At 42.7% G+C, this 26014-nt stretch overlaps 1 protein-coding gene across 1 annotated transcript; it reads left to right on the top strand.

Moving 5' to 3' along the window:
- Positions 1 to 15: 15 nt before the first annotated feature.
- Positions 16 to 23402, top strand: fgf10a (fibroblast growth factor 10a). Its single transcript, XM_021622926.2, has 3 exons — positions 16 to 1047; positions 21197 to 21300; positions 22452 to 23402. Exons 1-3 carry the CDS (start codon positions 723 to 725, stop codon positions 22641 to 22643), a joined length of 621 nt encoding a protein of 206 aa, XP_021478601.1. The 5' UTR covers positions 16 to 722; the 3' UTR covers positions 22644 to 23402.
- The last annotated feature ends 2612 nt before the right edge of the window (positions 23403 to 26014 follow it).

Raw genomic sequence — 26014 nt, 5'->3', positions numbered from 1 at the left:
GACAGACAGACAGACAGACAGACAGACAGACAGGGATAGCAGCTCAGAGAAGAGAAAAGAAGCAGCACTCCACCACTCCACTCAAAGGGACTCGGCTCAGAGAAACGGAGAGAAGAGAAGGAGAGCTCCAGCTCACACTCTACTCTAACTCTCTCAGAGGGACCAAGGACACAGAAAGCCAGCGCTACCGCTCTCACTCCCTCACATAGAGGAGCACAGCACAGCAGAGAGAGAGAGAGAGATACACTCCAGCGAAGAGTCTCCATTGCACAGACAAGTGACTTCAGAGAAACAGCCAAAGAGAACAGAAGAAAACCAAGGATTACATGGGTCCCTTTTTCTCCCCTCCTTGGATTCTTCATTTTGATGAGAAAAAGCTTTAGTTTTTCTGTTTAGAAATTGTTTATTTTATTCATTTTTTAAACATTTTTGCTGTCTCCCCGTCCCCTCTTCTAACCCTCCCCTTATCTCATCCTCTCCAGAGGTGGTAGAGGTAGTTTCTCATTTGTATTTAATGAGGAGAGTGAGCGGTGGAGGGCGAGAGGTGTTTTGAGTTATGGCCGTTGACACATTCCTTTGGAACACGAGAGGAATAAGCAGCAGCAGTGTTGTCGTCGTCAGCCGCCGGGGGTTTCATCTCCCGCTCTCAGCCCTTCTCCCTCTCCCCTCTCCAGCATGGTCCTTTCTGTGAGCCTCTCTCCAGTCCTCCCAGCTCCAGTACAATGTCCAGATGGACAGTGACTAAGGGTGCCGCCGCCTGGTCCTGCATTCGTCTGTCCCTCATCTCCACAATGCTCGTCCTCCTGCTCTACCCGTTGCCCTCCACGTGTCATCACAATGCACCTGGGGTCGCCACTCACTCCATGCTGCGCTTGCCCAGGGTGGCCAACACCTCTTCAGCTACTGTTGTGGGGAGGCATGTGCGCAGCTATAACCATCTCCAAGGAGACGTGCGCAAGAGGAAACTCTACTCCTATCAGAAGTTCTTTCTCAGGATTGATAAAAATGGCAAAGTCAATGGCACCAAAAACAAAGATGATCTTTACAGTAAGTAACCCCATAAAATATGCACTCCCTCAGCTTATGTTCTGTGAGTTTGGCTTCTTTTCTCTCCCCTCTCACATGTGGGTCTCATAGAGTTTGTGGGGTGGTGGTTTTCCCCCATTGTTATGGCATTGCTCTCAGATTTTTCTCCACTGCACATTTACACATAATAGGAACCTTACCTGGTATTCTGGTGGGCAGCAGTGGTGGGCAGCAGTGGTGGGCAGCATAGATCATGTGTAGCCTGTGTTTCGTGTCTCTCTCTCTGCCTGGGCAGCATAAGGTTCTGGAAGCAGCATGTTGGTTGCCTCAGTTACTCAGTGTACTTTCCTTTAGAGCACGTTAACTGGAACCAATTAGAAATAGCCTGAAGAACCCTTTTTGTCTCTGAGCAAATATCTAAAAAATCAACATCATCCCTGGGGCTCAGGGATCACATCCCTGTATGTTTTCTTTTGTGACTTATTATATCACTTTATTATAGGTCATAATACTAGTGATACTAGTGGCATATATGTTATCATTGTTTTCATCAACCTCATCCCTTCCCAGTTGCCGTAGCCGTATCCTTTACCCTTTATGGGCATGGCTGACATGGATCTCTCTAAGTGCTTGTATCCATTCACACGCCCCTGCTGAGAATGACACCTCAGCTCCTTGTCATGCTGCTCAAAACGCTACAATTGCCTGCCTGGGTGCCGTAAAGTTTACTATGCAGTGAGCAATACACCAGACACCCAGGACAACACTCGCAGCACCTGACCGCCACAGTCTCTCTGTCCAAACTGGCTGTGCACTTTCTGCCAGCGAACTCTGAACACACTGTGGCCCTAATAAAAGAAGGCTTTGCCATATGGAGCCCATGTGGTGTGAGGCTTCTCCTCACTGACAGGCCCACTCAAACGCTGAGGCTGTGCAAGACATGGCTGAAGGAATGTCAATTAGCAGAGCTTCCTCTCGCCTTCAGCGCTCACAGTGCTCACAGTTCAACCATTAGAATCAGACGTGTCAAAAAACACCAAAAGTTCAAGCTTTGAAATCAGGTCACGACATTAACACCCAGGCGTTGAATACTTAGATAGTTTGAAAGCCACTTTACAATATTCTATAGGGGCGTCTTTCTTGTTTATTGAAAGATAGCGGTAAAGAAAAAACTAAAGAGAATATTAAGTGTCCAATGCATGCTGCATGTGAGTTGTTCCCACCAATAGCCAACCACATGTGAATATAATGCGCTTGTCATTAGCTCCCAGAATGACCTTAGGCACAAGTCTGGCTGGTAATAATGCTGAAACCAGATGCACAGAGCACTTCTTGGGGAATTCACATCCCATGCAGACCTAATACTGCCCCATCTGAAGTGTAGCTAGACTGGGCCAGGAATGTTTGGGAGGGGGGTTACTCGCCACTTTTTTAGCCTCTAAGGAGATTTATACACACAAACATCTTATATGAATCTAAAAGTAAAATGCCCACCAGGTTGCAGCAATGTCCTGTGTCCCGCTGACTTGAAACCCATCAGTTTGTGGTCAAAAGTCAAAGATGTGGCACAAGACGTGGTGATAAGCACGTTTTGGTTTATTTATTCAGAAACTGTAGAAACTACAGTTTAAAAACCAGGTCTCCTGGTTTGGTCCTAGAAAGGGGGTCTTGTTGACTAGTTGAAATGTCTCAAGGTAGCAGGAAGATAGAGCTGCAGGGTAATATTGCCATATGTTGGTGGTGATGATAAAGATCCTGAGGGAGCGATTATTTTCTCCTTGCTCTGCAGTTTGTCCAGTCATAAACCCTGACAGTGGGACAGCTGAAAAAGGATCCTAAGTCTTTATTGAGCAGTGGAAGCTAGATTGTTCTGAGTACATGTTCATCTAGCCTGTCACCTTCTCTTAGTCTATTTGTAGCCTGCAGCATCATGGAATTCGTTTTCTTGTTCAAATTAACCAAATATCAGAAGACTTTCCTCATCAGGACTGAGATGTGATGTTCTGTGCTGAAATAGGTTCACTTGGAGTGTCTCCAGAAAAATGTGTGAAACTGTGTCATACTTTGTGAGGAAAAGCAGATATTGAGTAGGTGTGTCTGTCTGTAAACTTAGATGTCATGGTAGACTGATGCGTGGCAGAATATGGTGAAATTGGTTCTAATTACACAGTGTGGGACCAGTAGACATTGCCTGGCCAGGCCTCCACTGCCCACAGAATTGTAGCCTGTTAGGGTCTTTAGCCTCAGCAGCTTTGATGTGCCCATGTACGGAGGCTAAATGTTTACGTACGGTAGAATCAAAAGCCAAATGAATGAAAGATCTTCTAATTAAATGAAATTAAAAGTCTGATAACATATCTTTCTGGAGAATGATATGATAATTAGTGCTTTTGTTTATTTGTATAAGCGTAGGTCAGTTTAAGCCAGACCTTTCGAGAATCATGGCACATTTCTTTAGGTGCAGGGTGAGAGTTGGTCCTTAGTTAAATATTCTTGGTAGAAATACCTAGGTAGGACACACTACTTGGGCACAAACCTGGTTTCTTAGAGCCTCTTTGTGTGCTGTGTTGGTCAGGTCTGTGCTGCAGCCTGGCCAGTCTGTTACCCAGCCCCTTTCTCTCTCTCTCAGCCGGGCCCTCCACAAAAGACCCATCTATGCGCTGTTTGAAACCCAATCCAGCCCATATTGTGTGATTCCCTTTCAGAATCCATCTGCTCAGTATCACTTTGTCACACTGTGTTAGCAGATATTACTCTCCAGTATTAGAATAGTATAGCACTGCATGTGTGAACCAAACAAACAAGCTTATTTTCCTACTGAATCCTCCAATATGTCCATTATTTTTTGTGTTTTTCGAATGTCACCAAGCAATAAGAAACTGTTTTTAACAGATGGGCGTCTTTTTCCTTAGTCATTCTCTCGGATTTGACATCTGGACCCCTTTCCTCTCCTCTCCGTTGCTTATCAATGAAACAAACTGGAATTGAATAAACACCCTCTAATATACTTAACTCACCCACAGTGGACTATGGTCTGAAGTTATATACTGGGGGATGCTGGGGAGGAAGGGGGCCTGCTAATGAGCATCATTAGACCCTGACAGTTTTGATTGAGGGGACTTAGCAGTTTAGGGTTCAACTGCAGGTTGGATTGTGAGCTCCCCAGTCAGTCTCTTTCCAATCATGTTGTCAACTTTGTGGGGTGTACTTCACGGAGGGGACAGGCAAGTAGCCATCCATCCCCCTCTCACCCCATTCAGCCCTTGCTCAAATCTGATGCTGCTTAATTAGTATTACAGAGGATCCCTGCCAAAACGGGCTGTTCCGAAGCCAAACTCATTTGTTCGTGTCAAGTTCTAGGGCATTAAGAGAACATTGATGTGTTGTGCTCCCGGATGAGATGCTGGTGCATAGCAAACACAGTTTATTTGTAGTAGCAGCACTTCATCTGTCATGTCATGGTTCACTCCTTTCCTTATATAAGGACCCTGGACATTGTGTTTTTTCATTTTATATTGCATCATTTGTTACAGATACTGTACCTCTAGATCTGATATTCAACTTGAACCATGCACTTTTAACTGATGCCTTAATATACACTACTGGTCAAAAGTTTAAGAACACCTACCCATTCAAGGGTTTTTCTTTATTTGTACTATTTTCTACATTGTAGAATAATAGTGAAAACATCAAAACTATTATAAAAATATTGATAATACAGAAAATATTATAAAATTCAAGGGCTTGTTTCGATTCAACCAATTTCAAAGATTGTTTATAGAACTTTACCTCCTTTAAGAAACAGTAAACAGGGGGGTAGTTAAAAAAAGACATGTTCTGCCATGATGATGAAGTTATTATATATACATTCAGCTTCCTGTCCTCCATTAGAAAACCAAATTGTTATTAAATGTTAAATGGGTATGAATAGATCATTATAGGTACACTACCGGTCCAAAGTTATAGAACAACTACTCATTCAAGGGTTTTTCTTTATTTTTACCATTTTCTACATTGTAGGATAATAGTGAAGACATCAAAACTATGAAATAACACATATGGAGACATGTAGTAACCAAAAAAGTGTTAAGAATCTCAAATATAAAATGTATTTTGATTTTTATTAACACTTTTTTGGTTACTACATGATTCCATATGTGTTATTTCATAGTTTTGATGTCTTCACTATTATCCTACAATGTAGAAAATAGTTTAAAAAAATACAACCCTTGAATGAACTGTTGTTCTAAAACTTTTGTCCAGTAGTGTATATATTTGTATTTTATTTTCATTATTGCTATTTTTATACTGTCTGTGTGTGTTTGTCCTGTCTGATGCACCCTGTCATCCATGAAAGAATTGCCCTTCTGGGAATAATAAAGTTGTATTATATTGTACTGTATAGCCAAGGAAGTGAGACTTGACTGAATCTAAAGCTCCTCTGACTGACCCAAAGTGACCCTATAACTATCCAACCTTTAATAGTGGGTGTTATCCTCTGCTGGCCTGGCTGGCTGGATCTATCGCAGAATGCATCTCTTTCTGAGAAGATTTGTGAAAGGAAATGGTTCTGACAAGAGGTATCATCTTAAGTGTTGCAAATGAGGTCTCAGTGTACAGCCCTCAAATTAAACTCTGGACCTTGAAGCCAGTTCCACTGCATTTTTTCATGGTTCCCCTCTTATCAGATTCAGATTGTTTAATAATCACATGTACAGGGTTGCAGATGTGATTGCAGGGTGCAGTGAAAATCTTAGGCTTCGAGATCCAACATCAGAGACTGATTGAGACCTGGGACACCAGGTGGGTGCAATTAATTACCAGGTAGAACAGCAGGCTCCGGACCTCATAGGGTCAGAGTTGAATACCTCTGGCACAGAGGATGGGGGGACTAGGTAAATCTATAACTTTTATGGTTCCACCAGATCCTGGATGATGGAGGACGGGGGCTCTGATGTTCCATGGCTCAGCATTAGAACCATGTCTTAGGAAAAGGGCAATGGAATAGGCTATAGACTAGTGGTACCTTTGGCAATGGACTAATATGATTGGTTGGTGATGATCAATCAAAAGGGGTGAGTGGAAGTTGTAGAAATATTTGTTTTCCTAATAGTTATGTGTTTATGTTCTCATTTTCTCAGCCGATAATTACAGTTATTGGCTCTTACGTGCTTCTTCATGAGCTTCGTGGTGGTGCTGAAACACAAAGCTGTGTGTTCCCTCACTGGTTTGCATTCTCTTAGCAAGTGGAAGTGTGGTTGTGTGTCTCTTGATAATGTGTTTATGCGAGGATAGAAAGACACCATGATGTGAAATGTGTAAGTAAATGTATGTTGTAACAGCACCCGTCTGCACCACACGGATGGCACTTTCTCTTGAGTGTTCTCCTTCTGTCTGTGGTTATAGTGCACATTTATGGTTCTCCTGGGAAATCTTAACCACACAGGCAATAAAAGTGAGTTATGAGGAGTGTGTGGATGTACAAAAGGTTAGTGCCAGCATTTATTTTTATTATATTTGACCTTTGTAGACTTTCTCTTTTCTGATTCATGAATAATGACCGACTGTTTGACCAGGGGTTTGGAGAATGTGAATTCCAGCAGTTCTGAATGATGTCTAATTTACTGTTACGTCCTGTCCTTTAATATTTAGTATTAGAAGCAACATGTTTAGGGATTATTTTATTCTAGACCAGGGGTGTCAAACATATGGCCCGTGGGAAACAAACTCAATCTACTTTAAAATGACTAAAACCAAATCTAAACTGTGTAGAATGATAATGGACCTACATTCATACAGTTTCTTGACTGTGTCCATCTCGCTAATTATCACCTACATGAAAGCTAGAAATTCAGGGAGCATCAAACATTGCAAAAACGATAGATAGAGGACAATTTTTGTTTCCTTTTGAGGTCGAGGAAATATTACCAATTTTCAGTGATGCCCTATGGACCTCGTTGAAGATCAAATGCCGCTCCCAGGGAAAAATTAGTTTGACCCTCCGGTTCAGGATTCAGGATAAATTATTACACGGGAGTAATTTTTTTGCGTTGCTTATGAAAACTGTTGTACAAACATTCTGAGTGTTTCCATATGTGTTATTTCATAGTTTTGATGTCTTCACTTTTATTCTACAATGTTGAAAATAGTAAAAAAATAAAGAAAACCCTTAAATTACATTTGACTGGGACTGTAGGTTCTGGATGGCAGGAAGCTTGACCCCAGTTATGTACTGGGCTGTATGCATTACCCTCTGTAGCACCTTGCGGTCGGATGCCGAGCAGTTGACATAGCAGGCAGTGATGCAACCGGTCAGGATGCTCTCGATGGTGCAGCTGTTGAACTTTTTGAGGATCTGGGGACCCATGCCATGTCTCCTGAGGGGGAAATGGTGTTGTCATGCCCTCTTCAAGACTTTCTTGGTGTGTTTGGACCATGATAGTTTGTTGGTGATGTGGACACCAAGGAACTTAAAACTTTAAACCTGCTCCTCTACAGCCCCGTCGATTTGAACGGGAACTTGTTCGGCCCTCATTTCCCTGTAGTCCACAATCATCTCCTTTGTCTTGCTCACATTGAGGGAGAGGTTGTTGTCCTGGCACCACACTGCCAAGTCTCTGACCTTCTCCCTATAGGCTGTCTCATCGTGTCGGTTATCAGTCCTACCACCGTTGTGTCATCAGCAAACAACTATTTGTTGTGATATTTGTGTTGTTTGTTCTATAACCTATTAGTTCATATGCCTTGCCACCGTGATATATAGGCCTAAAGCCGAGACAATAAGAAGGCAGAATAAATTCAACCACTCCTTTGTTTCATCACAAAACCAGAGAGCAACATCTGTCAGGTCCACAAAGCATATTGCATGTAACAAACATTTGTGCTCCCAAGTAGCGCAGCGGTCTAAGGCACTGCATTTCAGTGCAAGAGGAGTCACTACAGTCCCTGGTTTGAATCCAGGCTGTATCCCATCCGGCCTTTATTAGGAGTCTCATTGGGCACAGTTGCCCAGCGTTGTCCAGGTTTGGCTGGACTAGGCCATCATTGTAAATAAGAATTTGTTCTTCACTGACTTTCCTACTTAAATAAAGATGAAATTAAAAAAGAAAGAAACCTACAGCATGGTCAATCAAGTTAATGTTCCCACATTTTCGGACTAATAAACAACTATTGATATAGAATACCGGAGAGTTACCTTAAGTCACAAAGAAAACCAGAGGTGCTTCTAGCACCATTTCAACTTCAACATTTCAAAATAATTTCAAAATCACCTATGATTAGTCTACAGTGACAAATAAAAAACAAAAACAATTTAGTCCAATCAATGTAAGCTAAATATCAGGTGGCTGTCCATGGTACTGATTTCTCTCTCTCTCTCTGTGTATGTGTGTGTGTGTGTGTGTGTGTGTGTGTGTGTGTGTGTGTGTGTGTGTGTGTGTGTGTGTGTGTGTGTGCGTGTATGCGTGCGTGCGTGCGTGCGTGCTTGTGTGCGTGCTTGCGTGTGTAAGTTAGTGGTGAAAAGGTACCCATTTGTCATACTTGAGTAAAAATACAGATACCTTAAAAGCACAGATATCCAGTAAAATACTACTTGAGTAAAAGTCTAAAAGTATTTGTTTTTAAATATACTTAAGTATCAAAAAGAAATGGAATTGCTAAAATGTACTTAAATATCAAAAGTAAAAGTATAAATAATTTTCATTTCCTTATATTAAGCAAACCAGACGGAACAATCTTCTCATTTTTTTATTGACGGATAGCAAGGGCACACTCCAACACTCAGACATCATTTACAAACTAAGCATTGAAATGTTGTGTTTAGTGAGTCCGCCAGATCAGAGGCAGCAAGGATGACCAGGAATGTTCTTTTGATAAGTACTTTTGATAAGTACGAGTACTTTTGGGTGTCAGTGAAAATGTACGGATTAAAAAGTACATTATTTTCTTTAGGAATGTAGTGAAGTAAATGTAAAAGTTGTGAAAAATATAAATAGTTAAGTATAGATACCAAAAAAAACTACTGAAGTAGTACTTTAAAGTACTTTACACCACTGCCTCCTACACCCTCTCCACCCCCTCCACCTCCTCCACACCCTACACCCCCTACACACCCAGGTCGACAGACTTGTGTTGACAATTTCTGACTGTAAACCTTTCAGCCAGTATCTCCCTTATCACAGAGGAAGTTGGAACTGTTTAAAGAGGTTGTGCATTCACTTAGATTTGTAAAGGCCTATTACAGAAATCTGTTTATAGTGTAAGAGTTATGATTCATAGCGACATTGAAACTCAATGATTGAAAGCAAGCCAGTACTTTACAAAGTTCAAACTTCATAATTTTGCTCATCTTCAACTAACCCCTCTTGAACCCTTCTCAGGAAAAAAAGGTTGATCAGGGTAGCTTAGCTTTGTCTTCAAAACATCTTCTTCTAGTTTCTGCCCCCTCATTTGCCCAATTTAGAGTTCAACATGGAGGTATGGCGGTCCAGATGTATGCCTAACCTTTAACCCCATTACTTAAAGAGAGGGTCATTTGTGCCAGGCTTAGTCTAAGGGGGAACACAACTGTCTCCTCACTATCATTGTGTCCTGTCTGTCTCTAACAAGCTGCAGTCAGAGAAAAACAGAGAGAGAGAGAGAGAGAGATGCGGTGGAGTGGTAGAAAATTATGAAAATTATGATACCAAATTGTCATACTTGAGTAAAGTAAAAGATACCTCAATAGAAAGTTACTCAAGTAAAAGTACATGTAAAAAGAATTGCTAAAATATAGTTAAGTATCAAAAGTAAAAGTGTAAATCATTTAAAATTCCTTATATTAAGCAAAGCAGACGGCACAATTTTCTTGTTTTAAAAATGTACGGATAGCCAGGGGCACACTGCAACTCTCAGACAATATTGACAAAAGATGAATTTATGTTTAGTGAGTCCACCAGACCAGAGGAAGTAGGGATGACCACGTGTTATCTTGATAAGTGCGTGAATTTGACAATATTCCTGTCCTGCTAAGCATTCAAAATGTAATGAGTACTTTTACAATATTTGCTTTATGAAAAAGTAAAAGTTGTCAAAAATATAAAAAGTAGAGTACAGATACCCCCAAAAAGTGTAGGAGTTAAGTGTAGGAGTTAATACTTGTGTTCGCGTTGTTTTGCAGTGAATAAATGTTAGTTCACACAGGGGCCTTGACAACTTGTGACAGCTAAACTCAGCTGAACCTCTTATTGATATCGCCACACATGAACCCCAATACATGGTTTGACTTCAAGCAAGGCTGTTTAAAGGCCCAGTGCAGTCAAATCTCTGTTTTTCCTGTGTTTTATATTATATAGTACAACAGCAGATACAACTAACACTGTAAAAGTGTGAAAAAAAATGGATATGTGTTATTTCCTGATAGTTGCTGGTTGAAAATACAATCTACACAGGACCTTCCATGCAGTACATTTATTAATGCACCAACAATAAATAGAGTTTAAAACCTCTCTGCCATTAACAGCTCGTTTTCCGTTTTCCCCTCCACACTCCACTCCCAGACAGTCCTAGCAAAATACTTGCTTGAGAAATAGTTTTTTGCTAAAATGCCATTTTTGCCCATTTGAATGGAAATCTATTACAGTAAGGTACTTAATTGTTACCCAGAAAGTATTTGATATTGATGTAAAATCGGCTGCATTGGGCCTTTAAGTACTGTTTCTACTCAAAATTCAAATAAGGAAAGCTAGCAGTCTATGTGGTAACTCTGACCAAATTCGCTGGGGATAAGGGGAAACTGAGGCATGGCTCTAGGGGTCACAGTTTTCCCCTATTCTTTAAAAATCATTATTTAAGTATATTGTTTCAGCACTTTCCTGATATTCACCCATCAATTTACTCTTGTGTCAATCATTGACTCATCTGAACATGTTTGAAATAAGACACAGATTACGTGAATCGCATAGTCCTGCCACTAAACCATCCAGCCACCTCTTTATTCTGTGTCTTCCAGCAACCTCTCAGCCCTTTGTAAATTATGGATTATTTACCATGGAATTTGAAGTTGGCAATCTTTATGAATTGATGAAATGGTTTTGAATTTTCAATGTCTACCTTATTTGCTGAAATAGTGCAGATTCAAAACGCTTACAGACGTGCAGGAATTTACTTGTTCCTTAAACCAAACCAGAATGTCAAAGGCTCACAATTCATCAGAATGCTTCAACAGAAGAGCAACCTTTGAACATACTGTCAGCTCTGCAACAGTATGTTGTTGCCCAGAGCCCAGGATTGGTAAAGCTACTTGGCAATTTCTCTTTTTTGGAAGATGCACTGCTAAGTCTAACTTGGATAGGCCAATGTAGTTGAATAGTAAGCTGTCCAGGGAGGGAAAAGTGAGCATGTTTCATGTGTCTGGGTGCTGCAATGTTACAAACATTCACTAGGTCAGGTCAAAGTTGCAAATCATCGAGAACCACAGACATCACAACACATTCAGAGATGTGTACACACGCACACACACACACACACAGAGTGTGGTGGGACAGATGGAAGTTGGTGAGCGAGAGAGGAGAGAGAGTCTTAATGGAATCATCAAAGGTAGCGCAAGGAGACCAGTGCTCCGACCAGAGACGCATCTGGACGGTCGTCCCATTTTAAAGGAACAGGCAGGAATGCCAGCTAATTACCCATTGCATGCGTGAGAGGGGGGCTGTCCCTGGGCAACTCGTGGCTGGAGCAGGAGCCCTGGATCTTATCCGTCACAGATCCTATATCCCGATACCCACTGCTTTACTAGCTACTAATGCAACACGTTCCCACACTAGGCCAACACTGGTCCAACACTATCCCCATCCACATGGATGACTGCTCTCACATTTATGGGGGGGGGGACAGAGGGGGAACAGAGAGAGAGTGTGTGTGTGTGTGTGTGTGTGTGTGTGTGTGTGTGTGTGTGTGTGTGTGTGTGTGTGTGTGTGTGTGTGTGTGTGTGTGTGTGTGTGTGTGTGTGTGCGAGCGTGCGTGCGTGCGTGCGTGCGTGCGTTTTTGTGAATGTGTCACATACTCAATACATGCCCTCAATCTGGAGGGATCTAAAACAACAAACAGAAAACTGTAACACAACAGACATAGGAAAAGCTGTTGATGCACTTTCAGGAGGAAATGTTGAAAGTTGTGGTGATAGGTCTGGAGCGGATTAGTTTGTTAGGCCTACTGCTTGAGTGCTGCAGTGTATGGGACTTTTCCCAGCAGTTAAAAGGCATCTGGACTTCAAAAACATGGCACCTTAAATCCCAATGACCCCAGGTTCACTACATAGCATAACATAAAGAGTCTATAAAATGTCCAGAACAATTGGAATCACAACATTATGTTTACGCATGCATACCGTTTAGAAAATTCAAGAAAGGTTCTTAATTACCTTTCCAGATCAAACCCATAAACACACATGTGTCCAATGACATGTTTTGACATTTACCAGCAAAGATTTGGTGCTATACCATGCTGCAGAACCAATAGCATTGGGTAAATCACATTATCTGAGAAGACTGCCTTTTTTTCTAAAACCAGCGTGAATATCAACATGCATTTCATTTGGTCTTCAATGTGCTTAAAACCACCATGACATAATACACAAGTACTATTACCCGGCATGGTAAACTGATCTCAAACCATGCTAATGTGAATGTTCTGTCTCAGAGAAATCTAATGCTATCTGTTGGCTGGAAAACAGAGCTCTGGTATTTGAAACATCACATTTATACTCAGTACAGGTTAATATTTTCTTCCAAATATCTGGATTGTCTTTTAATCATACTTTGGTGCCAGGTTGACAGTGTGGTGTCAATATTAGTCCCCCGTGTAAGACTGCAGTGAATGCACGTTTCAGGCAAAGAAAACAATATTGACAGCAGGACGGATTGTATTAGAGAAGTATTAGATGTATAATTTCTGTGTGGAGATGGATCTATAACACAAGTTGACTTGATTTGAAAGGCATCTCTAATGTTACTAAGCTAACTTAACTGTCGCTAGGTGAAGAAGCAGACAGTGAACAGGTGAAGTTTTCATTCTATTTAGCACCAATACATTCACACCAGATCCATAACACACTGTCATGCCAATCTACCGCCCTGGATCAGTTACCGTCATACAGATTTAGCCAGTCACCAATGAGTTACTACCAATTTTTAATCCCCATCGTTGTGTAAAATATCTGTCACAAGTCACTAATGAATAAAAATGTATTGAGTAGTCAATAGTCATAAATTACAATGACAGTGAATGGTGAAAACATCAGACAGTTTTCTTTGACACAAGCCTTTGAACGCCTTGTGCTTGTCTGGTTAGAGTGGGATATTTTCCGGCTTTATCAACCCCAATACTTCATTACTTATGAAGTATAAAATTCCCTCAACACCACAATGTCGTTTTTGTTTCCCAATGGATCTAGTGCTCTCTCTGCCCCTAATGCTGAAGCTGTTCCATGGACATGAACCCCTGTGCCATGGTGAATTTGACAGAGCATCAATCAGGCTGTCACCAGTTGTCAGAGGGAAGATCTCTCAGATGTTAGTCACTTTAACCTCAAGGAATGCATATCAAACTTGGGATTGTTGAAAAGTGAAAACAAAACCTGGAGTGTTTTTATACTGAAATCTAACGGTTTTACAATTAAAACGCAGACAAGTACCTTACCTTCTCACACCCAGTTGTAGGCCATCCAATGGGAGCAGAGCAGCAATATAATCTTAGGAAGGGCCTAGAAGATAAACTGCGGAAACACTTTCACAGCCCTCCTTAACCTTAAAGTCCTGCTCCAGTCTCCTTTTCAGTTAATTTATCACCTGAGTTAGTTAACAACAGGCACATCTCAATAGGTGGTCAAGGTAAGCCATTACATGGCACAAATGGGGGAGGGGTCTTTCCTCTATTGTTCCTCAAGCACGGGGGGATGCCAGTGACATCAGAGGGCACCATCAGGCCAACTCCTTGAAGTCTGCACAAAAACACACTATTTTGTTCTAAACATTTTTTTTTTTACCATGAAGTGTGTGTACATAACTGTATTTATACATGGGATCTTGTTTTTCAAAAGGAAAAGGAAAAAACTGGAGTCACCACTAACCATGTTTAGGAGGCAGGGGGGAGTGTGTAGGGGAGGTGAAGGGTGTAGAGGTGTTGAGGGGTGTAAAAGGAGGTGAGGGGTGTAGAGGAGATGGGTGTGTACATGAGTTGAGGGGTATAGAGGTGGTGAGGGGTGTAAAGGTGGTGAGGGGTGTAAAGGTGGTGAGGGGTGTAGAGGTGGTCGGCAGAGGAGAGCTGTGCTGCTCTGCAGTGTAATGAAGCCGGTCCTAAAGAGAGCCAAATCCTGTGGAGGCCAGATCAAAGGTGTGAAGCACTGCTGTCAGGAGCCAGCTCAGGGTCAACACCTGACCCCCAGCCCCACTCCCTGCCCTGCCACTACCCCAGTCCCACCTCCTCAGCCCCTCCTTCCTGGCAACTACCCCAGACCCCTCCCCTGCCACTACCCCAGTCCCCCTGCCCAGCCCCCCCCTGCCTCCCCATCCCTGGCCTGCCACTACCCCAGTACCCTTCACTGCCACTACACCAGCCTCAGCCTCCCTGCCCTGCCACTACCCCAGTCCCCCAAAATCCCTGCCCTCCCACTACACCAGCCCCAGCTCCATCCATGCCACTACACCAGCCCCAGTCACCTCCCTTGCCACTACACCAGACATAGCCCCCTCCCCTGCCCTTGCCACTATACCTCCTACCACTAGCCCAGCCCAGCCCTAGCCCCTCCTACCTACTCCTGTAGAGTCGTGAACCAGCCCACTGATAATATGCTTCGCCAACAAGTTTCAGAACCAACCCCAAACCCCAACCCCCAATCCCAAACCCCAACCCCAAACGGTGCCTCTTTAATAGGGCCTGAGCTGTCTCTACACCCCAGGATCTGGAAGGTTAATTGGAAAGACATGCCTGTCATGGGGGCAACAAGTTGGAGTTCCCAGGACAACTATGCACACAGTCTGGGGTGACAACATTGGTGGTCTTGTGGCATCTAAGCTGCTTGAACTTTAGTATAGAATTGGTGTCTGGTGTTGATGAGAAAATGTAAGGTTTCTCTCAGAATAGGGCATGCAGTGTATGTGCTGTAGTAGAGTCTAGGGATAGAAATGGGGAGGCTTAGCAGTAAAGTCATCTGGATGAAGCTACAAATGTTGAGGTAATTATGACAAGATGTGTTAATGTGAGTTCTGTCACCATGCCAAGAAACCACGTCCCTCTGTGGAGATAGAAGGTCCGTGGGCAGGGACGGGAGGAGAGAGGCCACCTACAAAGCCTAGGGTATAAGGCAAGGCTGCTGCCAATGGGAGTCACACCAGGCAGATGACTCGACCACCCAATGGACAGTCAGTGAACAGAACTGAACTGAGCACCAGCTGTCTGCTCTTCAGTAACCCTGTAATTAGCAGACCTGGCCTCTGCTAATGGTACTGTAGGAGAAACCCCAGACACACACATTACTCAAATACTGTGAACACATCAATCAATTGAGGTTGAAAGAGATAGAAGTCACAACTTACCTTATCCAAACCAAGATATTTCAGAAATGTTTTACCTGAGCTCATACAATATCCTGATACATCATACACACACTCCCCCTTCTTGTGTGCAGTGGTAAATTCCTTTATTGAGGCAAGCAAACATTGGACCACAAATCTAGGTAGCATAAATACAGTTTCATACAGTGAAATGAGGTGGAAAACTGATTTTGGACTCTGTTAAAGTCTTTTCCATCTCTGGAACTAACCCTTCATTAGCAATGAAGAACGCAGTCGACTGTTACAGGACCTTGGAGCCTGGTTTTACTGAATCTGCAATATAAAACTAACACAGTCCTGCTATATACACAGGTGTTTTTCTTAGTAGTTTCAGAAAAATGTTGATTGCAGAATGTCAGCACCTTATTTTCTTGTTCATTAAGAAAACTATGGTTATTACACTATCAATATTGGTCACAAAACTTAAAAGTCCACCCTCACAAAACAAAAATGTCAGTTTTGGTCAACGTGCCAACAACAGGGAGAAAAAAACAACCCCCCAAACATAAAAAGATAACAGATTGAGGAGGCAGGAACAGAGGGCAGAAGGAAGAGGAACAGACATAGACTGTCATCCAATTATCCCTCCTTCCCATCCCCTGTTCATGAAGCTGAGGAAGGCAGAGGAGCAGATAGCAGGCCGATAGCCTTAACACCACTCAATAGCTGTGTGCAACCAGAGCCCATATGGAAGGGGCTCTCTCACGCCCGCCATGTATAGAGAAGCCTGTCTAATCTGTCTGTTGAATGGTGGCCACACTGCTTGTTTTGCCGGTTCACAGGTGCAGATGAAACCTCTCGGCCTTTTGAAATATGTCTATACATATGCAGGATCTTAATTTGAGCCAGTTCCCTACAGCAGGAAAATAATCCTGCAGCAACATAAGTGAAAATCAAGTCTGAAATGTCAAAGTGGAAATCACAAACTTCAGGAGACTTTTAAAACTTCAAATACACCACAAGTTTAACATTTCCTGCATTGCAGGAAAGTTCTCCTGCAACAGTGTGACCAAATTAAGATCCTACATCTGTATGTTTTCACACTCCTCCTTTGGAAGTTTTTGTATTTTACTGTAGAAGGAAAACTAGGGGATGGGAGTCTGACTAGAAGTCATGACCTTTGAGTAGAATCAACAGCTGGAGACTGTATTGGTTCAAAGGTGAAGTTAGTTTACACGGAAGTCCCTGGCAGGGGTAGACTAGAGTCCCCAAGTGAGATACTCTTCCTAAAAACTGTTAACCATAACATATAACCCAGTACAGTACAGGGACAGAACACATAGTCCAAAGAGGAAGATACCACTGATCAAAGAACCCTGCAACAGCCCTCCTCAAAGCAAATCAAATCAAATTGTATTGGTCACATACACGTAATTAGCAGATGTTATTATGGGTGTAGCGAAATGCTTGTGTTGCTAGCTCCGACAGTGCAGTAATATCTAACAAGTAATATATAACAAATTACACAACAAATACCCAATACACACAAATATAAGTAGGAATGAATTAAGACTATATACAGTTGTGGCCAAAAGTTTTGAGAATGACGCAAATAAACATTTTCACAAAGTCTGCTGCCTCAGTTTGTATGATGACAATTTGCATATACTCCAGAATGTTATGAAGAGTGATCAGATGAATTGCAATTAATTGCAAAGTCCTCCTTTGCCATGCAAATGAACTGAATCCCCAAAAAACATGTCCACTGCATTTCAGCTCTGCCACAAAAGGACCAGCTGACATCATGTCAGTGATTCTCTCGTTAACACAGGTGTGAGTGTTGACGAGGACAAGGCTGGAGATTACTCTGTCATGCTGATTGAGTTCAAATAACAGACTGGAAGCTTCAAAAGGAGGGTGGTGCTTGGAATCATTGTTCTTCCTCTGTCAACCATGGTTACCTGCACGGAAACACGTGCCGTCATCATTAATTTACACAAAAAGGGCATCACAGGCAAGGATATTGCTTCCAGTAAGATTGCACCTAAATCAACCATTTATAGGATCTAGAACTTCAAGGAGAGTGGTTCAATTGTTGTGAAGAAGGCTTCAGGTCACCCAAGAAAGTCCAGCAAGTGCCAGGATCTTCCCCTAAAGTTGATTCAGCTGCGGGATCGGGGCACCACCAGTACAGAGCTTGCTCAGGAATGGCAGCAGGCAGGTGTGAGTGCATCTGCATTCACAGTGAGGCGAAGACTTTTGGAGGATGGCCTGGTGACAAGAAGGGCAGCAAAGAAGACACTTCTCTCCAGGAAAAACGTCAGGGACAGAATTCTGCAAAAGGTACAGGGATTCTCTGATGAATCCCCTTTCTGATTGTTTGGGGCATCCGGAAAAAAGCTTGTCCGGAAAAGACAAGGTGAGCGCTAACATCAGCCCTGTGTCATGCCAACAGTAAAGCATCCTTAGACCATTCATGTGTGGGGTTGCTTCTCAGCCAAGGGAGTGGACTCACTCACTATCTTTCCTAAGAACACAGCCATGAATAAAGAATGGTACCAACACATCCTCAGAGAGCAACTTCTTCCAACCTTCCAGGAACAGTTTGGTGTTGAACAATGCCTTTTCCAGCATGATGGAGCACCTTGCCATAAGGCAAAAGTGATAACTAAGTGGCTCGGGGAACAAAACATCTATATTTTGGGTCCATGGCCAGGAAACTCCCCAGACCTTAATCCCATTGAAAACTTGTGGTCAATCCTCAAGAGGCGGGTGGACAAACAAAAACCCACAAATTCTGACAAACTCCAAGCATTGATTATGCAAGAATGGGCTGCCATCAGCCAGGATGTGGCCCAGAAGTTAATTGACAGCATGCCAGGGTCAGATTGCAGAGGTCTTGAAAAAGAAGGGTCAACACTGCAAATATTGACTCTTTGGATCAACTTCATGTATTTGTCAATAAAAGCCTTTGACACTTATGAAATGCTTGTAATTATACTTCAGTATTCCATAGTAACATCTGACAAAATATCTAAAGACACTGAAGCAGCAAACCTTGTGAAAATGAATATTTGTGTCACTATCAAAACCTTTGGCCACTACTGTACTTTTGGCCTCTTTTGGCCAAGACTGGACGAGCGATGTCAGAGCAGAACGGACTAAGATACAGTAGAATACCATAGAATACAGTATATACATATGAGATGAGTAATGGAATATATGTAAACATTATTAAGTGAATGAGATACAGTAGGATATTATACAAAACAGTATATACATATGAGATGAGTAATGCCAGATATGTAAACATTAAGTGACTAAGATACCGTAGAATAATATAGAATACAGTATATACATATGAGATGAGTAATGGGCTGCCATCAGCCCATATATAAACTTCATAAAGTGACGAAGATACCGTAAAATAGTATAGAATGCAGTATATACATATGAGATGCCTACAGGCAGCAGCCTCTAATGTGTTAGTGATGGCTGTTTAACAGTCTGATGGCCTTGAGATAGAAGCTGCTTTTCAGTCTCTCGGTACCAGCATTGATACTCCTGTACTGACCTCACCTTCTGGATGATAGAGGGGTGAACAGGCAGTGGCTCGGGTGGTTGATTTCCTTCCTGTGCTGTAAAGTAGGTGTCCTGGAGGTCGGGTGGTTTGCCCCCGTTAATGTGTTGGGCAGACCGCACCACCTTCTGGAGAGCCTTGTGGTTGCGGGTGGTGCAGTTGCCGTACCAGATGGTGATACAGGCCGACAGGATGCTTTCAATTGTGCATCTGTAAAGGTTTGTGAGGGTTTTAGGTGACAAGCCAAATTTCTTTAGCCTCCTGAGGTTGAAGAGGCTCTGTTTTGCGCCTTCTTCATCACACTGTCAGCGTGGGTGGTCCATTTCAGTTTATCGGTGATGTGTACGCCAAGGAACTTGAAGCTTTCCACCTTCACTATGGTCCCATCAATGTAGATAGGAAGGTGCACTCTGCTGTTTCATGAAGTCCATGATCATCTCCTTTGTTTTCTTGACATTGAGTGAGAGGTTGTTTTCCAGGCACCACACTCCCAGAGCCCTCACCCCCTAAAAGTGGGTCCCACCATGTCTCAGGCCGCCCATTAAATCACCCCAGAACGGCAGGATGTTAGAAATGTGTGTCCAAGGAGTGAGAAGAGGGATGGCTCAAATGAAAGATGTTACAGGGGAGGAAGAGTGAAGGTGAATCAGTACCAACTGGTCCCATTAACTACCCTGACGAGCATGTCAAAGGCCACCTTATGAGACAATATCTCCTCTCACCTGACCCAGGCTAGGAGGTTCCACACTGGGCCAGACCAGCCACCAAGGCCCTGCCTCCTTGCTTGATACGAAGACCCATTTCCACCAAAATTGGTTCTGAGCTAATCCCCTCTAACCCATGATAGCTTTATGGGTTTATGCAACTGATTTCAGGATGAAGACGTGGGGAAAAGGAGACTGGTTACCACAGCTTTAATCAGTAATTGGTTCAAGAAACATTTAGACTGCAAACTGATACTTACATTTCAGCTTTCCCCAACGTGCCGCTCCGCTCCGAAAACAAACAAAAGTGGCTAATTTTTTTCCAAGGCTTAGCCCTGGCCAACACCTTCCACTCAGGATTTATGGCCCGTTAGCATAGGTATGAAATGTCGGCTCAGGCTCAGCCTGTCTGTTTTCCATGACTGGCACAGAGACACACAGCCAGGCAGCCAATTAGGTGGTCTGTGGTTTTCTGAGAGGGATCAAGCAAAGATGACAGTGATTATTTAAAACATGGGTAGGGATAACAGGCAGCGATAACAGTGTTAGTCGACCCCCGGTGTGGCTTAGATGGGATTCTGTAGTGTAGATGACTCAATAGGTTCAGTAAACATACTGGAAAGAACTACCTTCAGTAACTTACAACATCATGGACAACAACGTACTGTATCCGATTACAGATGTAGGATCTGTATTTAACCTTTATTTAACTAGGCAAATCAGTTAAGAATAAATTCTTATTTACAATGACGGCCTACCCCGGACGACGCTGGGCCATTGTTTCGCCACCCTATGGGACTCCCAATCAAGGCCAGATGTGATGCAGCTAGATTCAAACCAGGGACTGTAGTGACGCCTCTTGCACTGAGATGCAGTGCCTTAGACCGCTGTGCCACTCGGGAGCCCAATCTTAAGTCGAGCCAGTTTGCTACAGGAGGAAAACAATCCTGCAGCAACAGGAAATGTGAATTATTATGTTAATTATAATTCATGGATATTTTTGTTGGGGTTGAGGTTGGGCAAATCTAGTCTGAAATTTCTAAGTGGAATCAGGTGGAATCACAAACTTTAGAAGCCTTTTAAAAACTTAAATACACTACAAGTTTGCATTTCATGCTTTGCAGGAACATTTTCTGCAACAAAATAGTGATCAAATAAAGATACTACATCTACAGTATACATTAACTGGCCTGCCAGCATGCGACAACAGAAAATAAACATGGGAGCCTAACAACTCTATGCAGTCAAAACAGAGACACTGCTAGCTTTTTCAAGCATTTCAATGACTCAATGACTTCTATCACGTCAGTTTATTGGCCTGGAATAACTAACTTAGAATGTCTCTGTGTGTCTGTCAGGTGTGCTGGAGATCAAGTCAGTGGATGTTGGGATCGTGGCCATCAAGGGGCTCAGCAGTAACTTTTACCTGGCAATCAGCAAGAAAGGAGAGCTGTACGGCGCGGTAAGTTTAGCCTGTCATGAAATTCACACACAGAATAACAATATCCCTAACAAAAACTGGAGCTAATTATTTGGTTGACTATACAAACTTCCCATTAGACTGATTCAGTGTTCAGAACACTCACTAGTTAGATGCCAGCTAGTGTTTTCACACTGCCACTCTACTGCTGAAATCAAGTCTCCTTTGATGTTGTGTGAGAGCTCTTCTCTCCCCTGTCTTCAGGCCCTTAGAGAAGCCTAGGGTTGTTTTAAAGGACAGTTCAACTCCACCGCCCATAAATAATCCCCAAGCACAAGTCGGCCGGGCCAAAAGAGATGTCGTCTAGAAGAAAGTAAGGCGAGGCGCCCCTATCACCCCTCTCTCCCAAACACACAGATCCTCCCATATACCACACCATGTTTGTGCTCCGCTTTATTCAGACCAGAGAAACACAATGCAACAGCCTCTCCATTCTACTAAAATCCCTCAAGGGCTTATCTGAAACATAACGGTGAAAGGCTGTTACTACGGCTCTCTCAATAGTGAAATCAGATTAAATGAGACACAAAAAGAATTCTAGCTAGGAAAATAATTCCCAATATATTCTACTGTGTCACACTAAAGTACTGTCATTCATTCAGTAAAGCTTTGGTGGCTTGTCTGTCCCTCATTAAACAAGCATTACATTCTGATAAGCTCGTTCTAAGTTCATAAATGCCATTTGGTGGGAGAACATTTTCACACACGTTTCCATGAGAAAGAGGTAGCCGACGTGAGTTAAACACTAGGCAAAAAAAATATTCTTATATGCTTTGGGAACATTCACTTTACTTCTGGAACTAATTAGCTGTGGCCAAAGAGCATTTTGGGAAAGGAACATTCTTTACCGGATCACAACTGTATTCATTTTCGTGTCTAGTTAGTCAGAACACTGAATGACAAGAGCAGTCTGTTAGAAGCCTGATGGAACCCACTGCTGTCATGACTCTGCAAGTCTGCATTTACACTGTTGTTTAGCTTGCCTTATTGGAGCCAAACAACGTGGATATATCTGGATGGGAACTTCTGCTTCATTTTATAAATTATGCAAATGTGACCCCAGTTCCATTGCCTGTGCTGCCAAAGTTGTTGAATCACTCACTTACAATTTGTTTTTATTGTTTGTTCTCCAGAGGGACTTTGGTGTTGACTGTCGGTTGACCGAGCGGATTGAGGAGAACAGGTACAACACCTATGCCTCAGCAGAGTGGCGGAACAAGAAGAAGGCCATGTTCGTGGGGCTGAGCGCCAACGGCAAGCCCATGAGGGGCAAGAAAACACGAAGGAAAAACACTGCCACCCACTTCCTGCCCATAGTGGTGTAGCCAACTCATTGGACAGTTCCTTCCCCTGTGAATGTTTCACTGCACTGAGGAGAAAGACCGGAAACCTTCAAAGACATAATGGAGTCATATGGAGTCAACGTTTGAACTCATTATCATGAAGTCTGACTGATGATGCCACATATTTTTTTTTAAAGTTATGAGTCGGCACAAGAGAAAATATTACATGTTTTCTGTGCCAAATAATTTTCAATTAATGAACTGTTGGAGACAAATCTCAATACTGAATAAGAGGACAAAAAAGAGACACTGATTCCAACAGCGTCACTGAAGACAGGGTCAAAGGGCAGAGTGTATCGTGTGTATTTGTCGTTGTGATGATCTATCGATGCAGTTATTTATTCTGTAGTAACTGATACGAGAAACTGAAATTGACACTCAAGCTTTGTGACCCAGTGAAGGGCTAGATGTACAAACAGACAGACACATTACTGGAAGCACTTGGGTGACTAAGATGTGATGAAAGAGAAGCTGGGCCATGGAGTGAGTCAAATGCAGAGAATTTAGTCATGCAAGCACCATAGCATAAACAACCCTTACAAACATTATTAACATGCAAGTTCACTGTATTGGATATCTCTTTTCCTTTACCTGACTGCTTTAAAATAAATTATTTATTTTATGTAATATTTAAAGAAACCAAAAAGACAAAAAAAAATGGATGAACAAATTCTTTTTTTAATCATATATGCTCTTCTTTTTAAATACTAATCTATCGTTTAAACATGAATCAAATAAATATATTTCTCTTTACCATGTTGAATTGTCTCTTTCTATGTTTGCACCTATTTATATCACAATATCACAGCTTTACACAGCACATGTTATGCACTGTAGGTCTATACTTAAGCAATAAGGCCCGAGGGAGTGTGGTATATGACCAATATACCACAGCTAATGGCTGTTCTTATCCACTATGCAACGCGGAGTGCCTGGATACAGCCCTTAGCCATGGTATATTGAAATATATCACAAACATCCGAGGTGCCTTATTGCTACTATAAACTGGTTACCAACATAACTAGATTAGTAAAAAATAAATGTTTTGTCATACCCATGGTATACCACGGCTTTCAGCCAATCAGCATTTAGGGCTCGAACCACCCAGTTTGTAATCCAAACTAACATGCCTGTATCAACAGTAGCTGTAAGTGGTCAGATTAACAAATTAATGGAAATAGTGGTATGCTTTTTGTATCAATTTACAACTACCAACCCCTTAATTAATTAGTTGGGTACTGTAGGTACAACAGGAAGGAAAAACGTACATGTCAGATTTCCTAGCAGCTTGACCAGAAGGAAGGAGTTGTTTAGAAGCTGGTCACGATGCCAAAACATCAAATCAGTATTTAAAAGCTTGTTCCTAAATTCTTTCATAACTCGGGGATTGACTTTGAGGTTCCACGGTGGAAAATGTTGACAAACAAACCTCAAACTGGGGTATATTCTGTCCAAGAGTCATGTGTCAGCCAGTGTTCTAAAGAAAACATGGAGCGGACTTTGATGAGCATGAGCATAGTATAAGCACTTTAGATTTGCATATAAAGGATCTGATATACTGACGTCATAAAAAGAGAGTTTTTTTTGTGAGTATGTCAGTTGTTTTCAAATTTCAGCACTGTTAAGCAGATGGCATAAAGTGGTAGTATGTAATTCTTCATTGTTTCAAATCAAATCAAATGTTATTGGTCACATACAAATGCTTAGCAGGTGTTATTGCGAGTGTAGCAAAATTCTTATGCTTCTAAACTCAGCAAAAAAAGAAAGGTCCTCTCACTGTCAACTGCGTTTATTTTCAGCAAACATTAACATGTGTAAATATTTGTATGGACATAAGATTCAACAACTGAGACATAAACTGAACAAGTTCCACAGACATGTGACTAACAGAAATGGAATAATGTGTCCCTGAACAAAGAGGGGGTAAAAATCAAAGGTAACAATCAGTATCTGGTGTGGACACCAGCTGCATTAAGTTCTGCAGTGCATCTCCTCCTCATGGACTGCACCAGACTTGCCAGTTCTTGCTGTGAGATGTTACCCCCCTCTTCCACCAAGGCACCTGCAAGTTTCCGGACATTTCTGGGGGGAATGGCCCTAACCCTCACCCGCCAATCCAAAAGGTCCCAGACGTGCTCAATGGGATTGAGATACTGCTCTTCGCTGGCCATGGCAGAACACTGACATTCCTGTCTTGCAGGAAATCACACACAGAACGAGCAGTATGGCTGGTGGCATTGTCATGCTGGAGGGTCATGTCAGGATGAGCATGCAGGAAGGGTACTACATGAGGGAGGAGGATGTCTTACCTGTAACGCACAGCGATGAGATTGCCTGCAATGACAACAAGCTCAGTACAATGATGCTGTGACACACCGCCCCAGACCATGACGGGCAGCTGATCATCCTCGCAGTGGCAGACCAAGTGTAATAACACCTACACAGGATTGGTACACCTCCAAATCGATCCCGCTCCATAGTACAGGCCTCGGTGTAATGCTCACTCCTCCGACGATAAACGCAAATCCAACCATCACCCCTAGTGAGACAAAACCGCCACTCGTCAGTGAAGAGCACTTTTTGCCAGTCCTGTCTGGTCCAGCAACGGTGGATTTGTGCCCATAGGCGACTTTGTTGCCGGTGAAGTCCACCTCCAAATCGATCCCGCTCCATAGTACAGGCCTCGGTGTAATGCTCATTCCTCCAACGATAAACGCAAATCCAACCATCACCCCTAGTGAGACAAATCCGCCACTCGTCAGTGAAGAGCACCTTTTGCCAGTCCTGTCTGGTCCAGCAACGGTGGATTTGTGCCCATAGGCGACGTTGTTGCCGGTGAAGTCTGGTGAGGACCTGCCTTACAACAGGCCTACAAACCCTCAGTCCAGCCTCTCTCAGCCTATTGTGGACAGTCTCAGCACTGATGGAGGGACTGTGCGTTCCTGGTGTAACTCGGGCTGTTGTTGTTGCCATCCTGTACCTATCCAGGAGGTGTGATGTTCGGATGTACCGATCCTGTGTAGGTGTTATTACACTTGGTCTGCCACGAGGATGATCAGCTGTCCGTCCTGTCTCCCTGTAGCGCTGTCTTAGGTGTCTCACAGTCCGGACATTGACTGCCCTGGCCACATCTGCAGTCCTCATGCCTCCTTGCAGCATGTCTAAGGCACGTTCACACAGATGAGCAGGGACCCTGGGCATCTTTCTTTTGGTGTTTTTCAAAGTCAGTAGAAAGGCCTAGTGTCCTAAGTTTTTATAACTGTGACCTTCATTGCATACCGTCTGTAAGCTGTTACTGTCTTAACGACCGTTCCACGGGTGCATGTTCATTAATTGCTTATGGTTCATTGAAC

This window comes from Oncorhynchus mykiss, chromosome 12 (assembly GCF_013265735.2).
Source record: "Oncorhynchus mykiss isolate Arlee chromosome 12, USDA_OmykA_1.1, whole genome shotgun sequence".
Taxonomy (NCBI): domain Eukaryota; kingdom Metazoa; phylum Chordata; class Actinopteri; order Salmoniformes; family Salmonidae; genus Oncorhynchus; species Oncorhynchus mykiss.
This window is presented reverse-complemented; position numbering and strand designations above follow the sequence as displayed.